Source organism: Ornithorhynchus anatinus, unplaced genomic scaffold (genome assembly GCF_004115215.2).
Source record: "Ornithorhynchus anatinus isolate Pmale09 unplaced genomic scaffold, mOrnAna1.pri.v4 scaffold_225_arrow_ctg1, whole genome shotgun sequence".
Classification (NCBI taxonomy): Eukaryota; Metazoa; Chordata; class Mammalia; order Monotremata; family Ornithorhynchidae; genus Ornithorhynchus; species Ornithorhynchus anatinus.
In genome coordinates, this window is record NW_024396725.1 from 655,959 (window position 1) to 668,724 (window position 12,766).

The 12,766-nt window shown below is 47.5% G+C and overlaps 1 protein-coding gene and 1 long non-coding RNA gene across 2 annotated transcripts in view; both read left to right on the plus strand.

Annotated features, from left to right (window-relative positions):
* The first annotated feature begins 5,677 nt into the window (after positions 1 to 5,677).
* Positions 5,678 to 6,607, plus strand: ORNANAV1R3073 (vomeronasal 1 receptor ornAnaV1R3073). The gene has a single exon (NM_001253465.2). The coding sequence runs from the start codon at positions 5,678 to 5,680 to the stop codon at positions 6,605 to 6,607; it is 930 nt and encodes a 309-aa protein (NP_001240394.2).
* A 3,645-nt stretch (positions 6,608 to 10,252) lies between these two features.
* LOC114808799 overlaps positions 10,253 to 12,766 on the plus strand; it is a 28,328-nt gene continuing 25,814 nt past the window's right edge. Inside the window, exon 1 of the long non-coding RNA XR_003756569.2 lies at positions 10,253 to 10,438. This is a non-coding gene — a long non-coding RNA (uncharacterized LOC114808799). The remainder of the gene's footprint in view (positions 10,439 to 12,766) is intronic.

The window sequence follows — 12,766 nt, forward strand, 5'->3', positions numbered from 1 at the left end:
ATGCAAGTGCTTAGTACAATGCTCTGCACATAGTAAGCGCTCAATAAATACTAATGAATGAATGAATACTCATTAGTAACTTTATTTATTTATATTAATGTTTATATGAATGTTTGTCTCTCCCTCTAGATTATAAACTCATTGTGCCCAGGTAATGTGTCTGTTTTATTTTTATATGGTACTTTCCCAAACTCATAGTACAATGCTCTGCATACACTAAGTGCTCAATAAATATGACTGACTGACTGATTGACCCAAACAACCACCCCCAAGTTGCAGGAATTCATCACCTCCCACCTGGACTGTTACCTCAGCCTCTCCCCTATGGCATCTGTCTTCCTCAGTTCTCAATCAATCTATCGATCATATTTATTAAATGCTTACTGTGTGCAGAGCACTGTACTAAGAACTTGGGAGAGTACAAAATAACAGTTGGTAGACATGTTCCAACAATGAGTACTCAATAGGTATTCGATCAATACTAACTGACTGAGTGATTCGTCCTGGGTCTGGTGATAGAGGAAGGTTCCTGCGGTGAGAGATCCTTGAGAGGAACTCCTTGGGTTCCCACAGGGAAGGACTCATTTCTGGGCCCAGGAATCTGGAATAAGGTTGCGCAGATTCCAATTAGTCCATCAGCTCCCCCTCCAAATTTTCCCTCCCTCCGGCTGAGCAGATCGATGACGATGAGACACAAAAACAGGTAGGAGAATGATGGGGGCTGGGGCAAGTAGCACTTTGACCCTAAGTGACCATGCGAGGGAGACTGTCAGACACCCACTAGAGATCCAGGCTTGGCTCCTTGCAGAGCTGGGCTGCGGGTGGGAGCTGGGATGTCGGCGGGGTTGCAGGATACAGCCCTGATGCTGCCGTATCTCTCCATGGACATCTCTGATGGTCAATTCGCAGCAGGTAATTGCAGAGAGAGATCCGAGCTCGTCTTGCCCCTGAGGTAGCAGGGAGGGGAGTCTGAGCATTTCCAGAGAAGTCTCAATTGGAGTGTCAGAGCAAACTAGTGTTCAGCAAGTCACTCATTTACAATCCATACTAATCACTTCCCTAGGGAGGGGAGAGCGGCTGATAAATGCTGCCTCAACCTCGTCCTTCTGGAGTCTGACTGTCAGTGAACCGCCTGCCCAGCCAGCACAAGCGATGGAGATGGGTGAGTAGGATGAAGCTGTCTCTCTGTCAGTGATTTTTCAGGACTCTGTAGCTCCAGCCTGGAGCTCCGGGTTGGGAATCGGGGCTGAAGGGCATTTTCCCAGGGCTCCCACCTTTTCTTTGGAGCAGAAACCCCTCATTATTATACTTGATCCCTCCCTGTCCAAGATCTCAGCTACCTAATATCTAATCCCTAAGATTAGATTGTCTATATGAAGGAGACAAAGGTTTGCCATTCAAGTGGCTACTACTAGCTCAGACTGGCTCCCAAATGGCCCTCAGGTGTCAGCTGGTGGAGAGGGCCAGGGCAGAGAGAGGCATTTGTAAAACCCACATCTCCCTGTGCCCCACGGTTCCCCCTCCTTCCTTCCACAGCCTTATCCCTCAAAGTAGCGGGACTGCTGTGACTGGAGTCCAGATGAAGATAGTTCCCGTCCCTCTCAGCCACCATTCGGGGCCCCACTGACACAGCAGCAGTTCCACAGCCCCAGAGGAGGAGGATGGGTGGTGGGCAGAGATTGCAGGACCACAGAGCTCTGGGAGATACGATAATAATGATAATAATGGTGGTATTTGTTAAGCGCTTACTATGTGCCAAGCACCGTTCTAAGCACTGGGGTAGATCCAAGGTAATCCGGTTGTTCCATGTCGGGCTCACAGTCTTACTCTCCAGTTTTCAGATGAGGTAACTGAGGCACACTGAAGTTAAGTGACATCCCAAGTCACACAGCTGACAAGTGGCAGAGCAGGATTAGAACCCATGGCCTCTGACTCCCAAGCCTGAGCTCTTTCCACTAAACTACGCTGCTTCTCTTGTAAGTCAGTCAGTGTTCAGTGGTACTTCCTCTCTTCCCGACTTCATCCACCTCCTTTTAGTCTACCTTCTACCATCCCAATCTCTGTCTCCTTTCTTCCCTCCATTCTCTTTTTATAATGGGATTTGTTAAAACCTCACTGTATGTTAAGCAGTGTTCTAAGCACTAAGACACCAATGCTGATCAATGAATCGATGTCTTGATTGAGCACTCACTCTGTGGACAGGACTGTACTAAGTGCTATGGAGAGTATAGTAGAACAGAGGTGGTAGGCATGCACCCAATCTATCAGCTTGAACACAGTCCCTGTCCCACATAGGACTCATAATTTGACTAGGAGAGACAACGGGTATTGAATCCCTTTTTTACAGTTGAGGAAACTATGCCACTGAGAAGTTCTGTGACTTGTCCAAGGTCACACAGCAGGTAAGTAGCAGAGCCAGGATTAGAACACAGGCCCCCTCTGAGGCCTAGACCCTTGCTCTTTCCATTAAGTCACACTTTTTCCTAGTACTCTCGAACTATTCCTTCCTTCATTGCTGTTCTTTCATTGCAAAACTAGCTGACTCGATACCCTTTCTGCCTCATTCTTGTCTCCCATCTCAGACCCGTGCCCCTCTCTCCAAGCGCAGTGCAGAGAAGGATGTTCACACAGAGCAGGAGAGTGAATCCTTTGTTGTCTAAGCTAAATACACCAGAACAGTACTCAAAAATATTATAGGAAACAATATACAGTGTGCAATAAACATGACCCATTTACACTTTAAGAGCTTAAGTGGGACAAGATAGAATAGCACTGGTTTATTAAGAACTGTAAAGGAATATGATAATCTGTGTTTGATTGACAGGAAAAGAATTTGGACCAATCTGGTATCCTTAATGTCTCTCTGTCCTGCTGGACTGTAAGGTTCTTGAGAGCTATCGATTCTATTTTATGCGGTTAGATGGTTAGCACAGTACTCTCTGCATTCAGTGAATGCTGAGGCACTTTAATTTCGTGTTAAATGTTTGATGGCAAGGATTCTGTCAACTAATTCGCTTATCCTCTCCCAAAAGCTCTCTGCAACCGGCACTTGATCAGTCATGTTAAGCTAAAATCTCTGTAAAAAAGAAGAAGGAGAAGCAGCCTGGCTCAGTGGAAAGATCCCAGGCTTGAGAGTCAGAGGTCATGGGTTCTAATCCCGGCTCTGCCCCTTGTCAGCTGTGTGACCTTGGGCAAGTCACTTAACTTCTCTGTGTCTCAGTTACCTCATCTGGAAAATGGGGATGAAGATCGTGAGCCCTTTGTGGGACAACCTGATTACCTTGTATTTATTTGTTAAGCCCAGTAAGCACTTAACAAATACCAACATTATTATTATCACATTTATGAATTCTATTGTTAATTTCTACCTACTTAGTACAGGGCTATGAACACTATAGGTGCTCAATAAATACTGTTGATTGTCACTTACTATTCTTTAAAATGTCTCAGGAGGAATCCTCTAGATGATAAGTTCACTGTGGGCACAGAAAGTGTCTACCTACTCTGTTATATTGTACTGTCACGGGCACCTAGTGTAGTGAACTGCATACAGTAATAATAATGATAATAATAGTATTTGTTAAACACTTACTATGTGCCGAGCACTGTTCCAAGCGCTGGGTAGATACAAGGTAATTAGGTTGTTCCACGTGGGGCTCACAGTCTTCATCCCCATTTTCCAGATGAGGTAACTGAGGCACAGAGAAGTTAAGTAACTTGCCCAAGGTCACAGCAGACAAGTGGCAGAGCCGGGATTAAAACCCATGACCTCTGACTCCCAAGCCCGGGCTCTTTCCATTGAGCCACGCTGCTCAAGTGCTCACTAAATTGATTTATTGATTGATTGAATTCCATATCGCTGTTCTTGGGGAGAGAGAGGGGTCCCCTATTTTTCCAACAAGTTCCTTCTAGTTTCCCCCTCAATTCCAGAGTCTCTCCTTGCCCTTCCCAAGTTTTCATTGGGTGCTTTGGAGCAAAAACAAGAGAGGAATCTAAGGAAGAGGGAGTTCCAGGCCTGAGCGGGGAAATGAACAAGGGGACTCCATCGAGGAGGACAAAATAGAGGCACAGTGAGTAGGTTGGTGACAGAGGAGTGAAATATATGGGCCGGTTTATGGTAGGAGATCAGCGAGGTAGGTAGGAGAGCTGATTGAGGGCTTTAAAGCCGACGATAAGGAGTTACTGTTGGATGTGGCAGTGGATGAGCAACACTGGAGGCTCTTGAAGAGTGGCGGGGACAACTGAATGGGTTGCTTTTTTTTAGAAAAATGATGAGGATACCAGAATGAAGATAAGCCTAGGGTGGGGAGAGACTGTAAGTAAGTAAACCTACAAGGAAGTTGATCCAGTAGTCAGGTTAGGATATGATAAATGATTGGATCTGCATTGTAGTGGTTTGGATGGAGCGGAAAGGGCAGATTCTAGAGATGTTTTGATCCTTGGGCCTTTAGCCTGGCACATACCAAGTCATCTTGTCCATCCGGGCGAGGTTGGAATTTTCTACATGATATTTGTCACGCACTTTACTATGCGTCAAACATTGCTTTAAGCACTGGGGTAGGTACATCTTAGGTTGGACACAGTCCCTGTCCCACAGGGGTTCACAGTCTAGGAGAGAGGGAGAACAGGTAATAATAATAATAATAATATTAATGTTGGCATTTGTTAAGCGCTTACTATGTGCAGAGCACTGTTCTAAGCGCTGGGGTAGATACAGAGTAATCATATTGTCCCACGTGAGGCTCACAGTTAATCCCCATTTTACAGATGAGGGAACTGAGGCATAGAGAAGTTGTGACTTGCCCACAGTCAAACAGCTGACAAGTGGCAGAGCTGGGATTTTGTCAGGGGAGGAGAAAGTGGAAGACTTCTGGATAGAGGTACTGAATCTCCATTTTAAAATTGAGGAAATTGAGGCACAGGGAAGTTGAATAACTTGCCCTTGGCCACATAGCAAGCAATTGTCAGAACCGGGATTAGAGAGTACAGGTCTTCCATGAGTTGGTCAATTAGACGATCATTTTTATTGAGTGGTTATCATGTGCAGAAATCTGTATTAGGCACTTGAGAGAATATAGTGACTCCAAGGCTCAAGGTCTTCCCAGTGGATAGAACACGGGCCTGCCTGTTTACCAGTTTTGACGTCTGTCTTCCCCCTTCTAGACTGTGAGCCCATCAGGGGCAGGGATTGTCTCTGTTGCGGAATTGTACTTTCTAAGTGCTTAGCACTGTGCTCTGCACACGGTAAGCTCTCAGTAAATATGACTGAATGAATGAAGGACCTGAATTCTAGACCCGGGTCTGCCATCGGTCGCTGTGTGACCTTGGGCAAATCGCTTAACTTCTCTGGACTTGTTAGCTCAACTGTAAAATGGGATTAAGACTGGGAGCCCTGTGTGGGACAGGGACTGTGCCCAAGCCCATCTGCTTGTATACACTCCAGCGCTTAGGACAGTGCCTGACACATAGAAAGCACTTAACCACAATTATTATTAGTAGTAGTCCACGCTGCAGTTATTGCATGGACTCACCACGTCCCCAAGGCAGGCCCCGGCTCTGGGGACTGAGGATGCTCGGAGTGTTCTCTCTGTCTTCTCATATTCTCTCTCTCTCTGATTCCCCATGCTAGGTTACCCTGCTGGAACCCCCTTCTGCTTCTAACTGAGGTTTGGAGAGGATGGATGGCACGGAGCTCTCCTTCGGCACTGCGATTCTGTTGCAGATCAGCATTGGATCCGTAGCGAACGTCTTCCTCCTCCTGTTCTATGCAAGCGTCATCTCCGCCAGCCCCAAGCCCAGCTCCTCTGACCTGATCCTTGCCCACTTGGCCTTGGCCAACACAATCGTCCTCCTCACCTATGGAATCCCAGAAGCCTTGTCGGCTTGGGGCTGGAGAAACTTCCTGGATGCCGTTGGATGTAAAATCCTCATTTATTTCTACCGGGTGGCCCGGGGCCTCGCCATCTGCTCCACCTGCCTCCTGAGCGTCTTCCAGGCTGTCACCATCAGCCCCGGCACCTCTCGGTGGGCGGGAGCCAAGGCCAAGTTACCCCAGCGCATTGTCCCATTCTGTGCCCTCTCCTGGCCCCTCAACATGTTGATTGAGGTTTCTAACCTGATCTACATGACCGGTCCCCAGAACAGCAGCAGCCTCCAACTCATACTGGACCTCAAGTACTGCTCGACCATGAGTGCCAGTGAAGCGAGTGCCCTGGCCGTCGCAATCGCCTTGGCCCTCCGCGACCTGTTCTTCGTGGGGCTCATGTCCCTGGCCAGTGGCTACATGGTGCTCGTTCTTTACGGGCACCACCGGCAGGTCCGACACATCCACAGGACTGGCTGCTCCTCCGGGGCGGTGCCCGAGGTCACAGCAGCCAAGAGGGTCATTGCCCTGGTCAGCCTCTACATCCTCCTCTATGGGCGGCAGGCCGTCACACTGAGCGTTTTGATGAACATGAAGGGGACCTCTCCCCTGCTGATGAACAGCCACATGGTGCTGGGGTTTACCTTCTCAGTCGTCTGTCCGTTCCTGATGATCATGAGCGACCGGCGGATGAGAACGTTCTGGAGAAGGGGATCTCCTGGGTCCGAAGCAGATCCCTCCTAGGATTCCAGGGAGGCCACCACCCTCCCACTGGATCCCGCTGGAGTGAACATAAGGCCCTGGTATGGCAGGGTCGCATCCAGGATGGTGCACTGCCCTGAATCCCACCGTGCCTAAGGGGGACAGATTGAGTGCCTTGGTGGCAAATGGGGGTTGCTTCCCCAGCTTGGAAAATCCATTCCTTCATTCACTCAAGCACTTCCTGTGTGCAGAACACTGTATTAAGCGCTTGAGAGAGTAGGGTTTAACAATCTAACAGACATATTCCCTACCCATAGTGAGCCTACAGTCTACAGGGAGAGACGTTGATATACATAAATAAATTACCGAAATGTACATAAGCCCGTCAATGGGCAGGGATTGTCTCTGTTGCCGATTTGTCCATTCCAAACGCTTAGTACAGTGCTCTGCACATAGTGAGCGCTCAATAAATACATTTGAATGATTACTGTGGGGCTGGGAGGAGGGATGACTAAAGGGAGCAAGTCAGGGTGATGCAGAAGGGAGTGAGAGAAGAGGAAAGGAGGGCTTAGTCAGAGAAGGTCTCTTGGAGGAGATGTGACTTCAACAAGGCTTTGAAGGTGGGGAGAATCATTGTCTGTTGGATATGAGGAGGAAAGGTGTTCTAGGTGAGAGGCAGGACGTGGGCGAGAGGGCAGTGGCTAGATGAAGGAGACTGAGGCACCGTGAGAAGGTTAGCGTGAGGTGAGCACGAGAAGCTTGAACTGAGATGCAACAAATGGGAATGAGGAAGCTGAGATCGTTGCTGATGAAAATGAATGGATTAATCAAAAGATAGCATCGACCGAGTACCCGCTTTTTGCAGAGCTGTATATTAAGCACTTGGGAAAGTTCAGTACAGTTAGAAAATCCGATCACTGTCCTTAAGGAATTTGCGGTCTTGGCAGGGAGACAGAGCCAAGATAAATACAGATGAAAGACCTCAGCTCAAACCTTAACCCTAGGTGGGATATGTGAGGGAGAAAGCATTTAAATAGAGGGGTGTGGTAGTCTATGTGTGCAGAAATGGCAAGGTGTCACATCCTGCCTACAATTTGGCAATTTGGGATGATATTCTGGGATACTAGGTTTTCTACAAAACAGTATCAGTGTTTTTCACGAGACCATACGCTCCTTGAGGGCAGAGGGAAGATCTACGTAATTTTATCATTCCCTCCCGAGTGTTTAGTACGTTACCGTGCTCTCAATAAGTGCTCACGAAATACTATTGATTGATTCAGTACAGTGTTACCAATGGTTCGAAGCGTTCGGGTCTCTGAGGGAGAAGAGGAGGAGAGAGGGAAAGGAGAAGAGAGAATAAGATGGGGTGAGAAGAAAGAAGCAGCATGACTTAAAGGAAAGAGCATGGCCCTGGACTCAGAGGATGTGGGTTCTAATTGCAGCTCCACTACCATCTACTGTGTGACCTGGAGCATGTCGCTTCATTTCTCGGTGCCTCAGTGATCTCATCTGTAAAATGGACACTGAGCTCCACCTGGGACAGGGACTGTGTTCAACCCGATTTGCTTGGATCCACCCCAGCGCTTAGTACAGTCCCTGGAATGTAGTAAGCACTTAACAAATACCACAGTCATTATTATTATATAATTATTTAACTTCTCTATGCCTTAGTTACCTCGATGGGGACTAGATGGGGTTAGATTGGGATTAAAATGGTGAATAAGACTGTGAGCCCCACTTGGGATATGGACAATGTCCAGCTTGATCGGCTTCTATCTACTCCAGGGCTTAGTACAGTGCCTGGCACATTGTAAACATTTAACAAATACCTTTAAAAAAAAGAGGGCAAGCCAGAACACTAATGGCTCCTCTTTCCCAGCTACTGAGTTATTGGGAAGGCTCCTCGGCTTCACAGACCTCAATTCTCATTCATTCATTCAATTATATTCACTGAATGCTTCCACTGTACTAAGTGCTTGGGAGAATACAATATAACAATAAACAGGCATATTTCCTGCCAACAATGAATTTTCAGTCTACTGGGTCCCCAAAATGTGGGTTGGGAGACCTGTCTCAATTCCTGAGAACAAAGTTCTGAGTTGAGGGGTAGAGAGGACTGGGCTGAAGTTGTGATCACCAGGGTAACCGCCCAAAGTCTCAGGAATTGTCAAGACTTACCTACACCTGATTCTGGAAGGAGGAAGGAAACCGTGGTGTAGTGAAAAGAGAATGAGGCCTGGGAGTCAGAGGACCTGTGTTCTAATCCTTCCTCTTCCACTTGTCCAGTGAGTGACCTTGAACAAGTCACTTAACTTCTCTGGGCCTCAATCATCTCATCTGTAAAACGGGGATTAAAGCTGAGACCCCCGCAGGAGGGACGTTGACTGTGTCCAACCTGATTATGTTGTATCTACTCCAGGGCTTAGAACAGTGTCTGGCACATAGTAAGTGCTTTACAAATACCATAAAAGAAAGGAAGGCCCAGGATGGATGAACAAGGATGGCAAGGTTGTCTGTCCCTGTAAGGATCAGTGCCTTCTCTCACACCCTGCTTGTGGAATGGCTGAAGTGAGGGAGGGGGAGGAGAACTGATTAGACTGTAAACCCGACAATGGGCAGGGACTGTATCTGTTTCCGATTTGTACATTCCAAGTGTTAGTACAGTGCTCTGCACACAGTAAGCGCTCAATAAATACTATTGAATGAGAAGGAAAGGGGCCAGCTGTCACTCTGATCTTTTAGTGATGTCACTCCCTCCCTGAGGAAAGCTAGCGGGAAGAGATGTGCAGAATGGCAGGGGCTGATGGGCAGTAATAACAGGAGCATCTGTGGTCATCTTTAATCATGATAGTGAGGGAGTCAGACACATACTCGAGACCCAGGCGTGGCTCCTAGCAGAGCTGGGCTGTCGGTGGGAACTGGCATGTTCCCGGGGGCTGCAGTATACGTTAATGAGGCTGCCGTGTCTCTCCATGGGCATCTCTGATGGGTCAATTCCCAGTGGATAATTATGGGGAGAGATCAGGGAGGGAATTTTGAGCGTTTCTAGAAATGTCCCAGTTCGAGTGGAGTAGTGCTCAATGAGCCACTCATTCACACACACACTAACCACTCCCCTGAGGGAGGAGAGAGAATAGGGAGAAATGGACTAGGAAGAACAGTGTAGATCTACTTTTCAGATGAATTCACTCAAGCTGTGACCAAGGTTTAATCACTTAATAAAGCAATTATCTCTATCTGACTGTTGTGGAACTGGTTTACAGGAGGCAGGACTATTACAAGGACAAATAGTAAACCTGAATTTGTAGAATGAAAAGGGAAACTGCCTCCATAAGCTTGAATTAATGGAGCTTTACCCAAGTAAAATATCAGGTGTGCAGTATACTCTTTTTCAGCCATGAAAAGAAAAAAATTGGGAGTAAAACGCAAGACCATAAAACTTTAGCTGAGTTGTTTTTGGATTTTTTTTTTTCTACTCACCCATTTCTCTCAAGCTGCAGGTGAAAGATTGATTCTGGGGAGTAGGTGGCAAGAGTCAGGTTGGCTCTGTTCTATGCTCATCTGTGCTCATGACCTGACATTTGTATGACATTTTTCTTAGCACAGGAAATTGTGCTCTGAACGGCTTCACCCCAGGCAAGGGCCCCAGCCCCGGAGACTGGTGACATCACAATGTCATGTGTTCCACAACAGAACAGGGCTTGGGGGGCCATCACTGGGCAACGGTGTGCCCTCGGCTGAGACTCGATAAAGTTCCCCAGGTGGAAGATGTAGAATCTTTGGACAGAGCAGCATTAGCTCAGATCTCCTTTGTTCTCTCCCAAATTTACAGGTGGAGGGCGACACGACCTCTTCAACTGCCCCACCGTCCAGGTAGGATGGGAAATGAGGGGAAGGGGATTGGGCACTGGGAAGGTGTTATCACGTCCTCCAGATCTGTGCAGGAGGAAGGGAGATGATGATGTCTCCCTTTGGGTTGTACTGGTGAGCCATGGGGCCGGCAGAGGAGAGATGAGAAGGACAGGCATATGGCATTTCGCCTCTCTCACGTTTAAGGTGGTAGAAAAGGTGGGTCCTCCATTATGGCTTAATTGACTGTGGGATTTGAATTTTCAGGAGCCATTTCAAGTGGGGCAGCTGGGGACAGAGGGGTGATTTATCCACAACCCAGTGGAAGACCTTGTGTTGGCTCTGCACTCCAAAATCTTAAGCTTGTCCAACATGTTGTGTTTGTTAAACATGCGTCACTCTACTTAGGCTCTGCTGTCTTGAGAAGCATGAACTGGATCGGAACTGAATGGGGAAGGGTTGAGCAGAGGTTTGGGTTTCAGAAAATCTGGAGGGGTTGTGGCAGGGGAAGGAGTCATGTCTGAGGAAGGTGGAGTTGGAGATGACATGACAGTGGTGGAGCCGAAGTAATGAAAGAGGCATACGAATGTGCCAGAAGATTTGTGCTGTGTAGCTGGTGATAGGTAGCAAATATGTCCAGCTGAGGTGGAGCTACATAAAACAGCCACCCAAATGGTACCAGAATTGTCAGATGCGTGGCCCCAGTGGCCTGAATGAGATCAGCCTGGATTCTTTCCATACACATTCACAACCTGGCAAACCCCAGCCCAACCCAGAATGCTCCGTGCACGGCCCCTTCAATCCCTCTGTACACAAATGACACCCATGCTCTAATACTCATCTTATCCTGTCTTGACTCCTGCATCAGCCTCCTGCTGACAGCCCAGACTCTGCCTCTCCTCATTTCAATCCAATCAATCAATAAGTTGTTATTTCCTGAGCATTTACTATGTTCAGAGCACGATACTAAGCACTTGGGAAAGGACACTACAACAGAGTTGTTTGAACATCCCCCTCCCACAAAAAGCTCAGAGTCTAGAGAGAAGACGCTGGGGAAGGAGCGTGGCTCAGTGGAAAGAGCCTGGGCTTCGGGGTCAGAGGTCATGGGTTCGACTCCGGGCTCTGCCACTTGTCAGCTGTGTGACTGTGGGCAAGTCACTTAACTTCTCTGTGCCTCAGTTACCTCATCTGTAAAATGGAGATTTACTGTGAGCCTCACGTGGGTCAACCTGATTACTCTATATCTACCCCAGCACTTAGAACAGTGCTCTGCACATAGTAAGCCCCTAACAAATACCAACATTACTATTGTTATTATTAGATGGGGAGACAGACATTGATATACATCAATAAATTATGGATAAGTGATTAAGGGCTGTGGGCTGAGGGAGGGGGTGTAAAGAGAGAGATCAGGGTGGCACCAAGGGAAGTGGGAAAAGAGGAAAGGAGGGCATAGGCAGGGAAGGCCTCTTGGAGGAGATGTATCTTCAATAAGGGTCTGAAGGTGGGGAGGGTAGAATATGTAGGATATGGAGTGGAAGGACCTTCCAGTCCAGAGGCAGGATGTGTTTGAAAGGGCAGCCGTGAGATAGGTGAGATTGAGGTACAGGGAGAAGGATAGCACTAGAAAAGCCAAGTGTGTGGGCTGGGTTGTGGTAGGAAAGCAGCAAGGTGAGGTAGGAGGGGGCTAGGTGATTGAATGCTTTAAAGCCAATGACAAGGAGTTTCTGATGATGTGGAGGAGAATGAGCAATCACTGGAGATGCTTGAAGAGTGAGGAAACATGGGGGAAGGTTTTTGTAAAAAACTGATCCAGGCAGCAGAGTGAAGTATGTATTGTAGTAGGGAGAGACAGGAGGCTGGGAGGTCAGCAAGGGGGCTGATATAGTAATCATTCAGTACATACTTCACTCTGCTGCTCAGATTATTTTTCTAAAAAAAAAGTTCTGTCCAAGAACGTCAAGTTCCACATCAAACAGAAAATTCTTTCCATCAGATTTAAAGCACTCAGTCATTTTGCCCTATCCTATCTTTTCTCACTGATTTCCTACTGCAACCTAAACCCCACACTTTGCTTATCTCATGCCAACCTACTCAACAGTATCTCAATCTTGCCTATCAACCTGGTGACCTCTTGTTGACATCCAAACTCTGGCCTGGAACTCTCTCCTGCTTTATAAATGCCACTGATGCCGGCCCATCCAACTCTCTATCAAGCACGAACTATCAGATTCAAGGCCTTCAATCAACCCTCTCCACCTTACCTATCCTCACTTATCTCTCATTACAACCCAGACCACACACTTCATTCCTCTAATACCAATCTACTCACTGTTCCTGGCTCTCGACTCA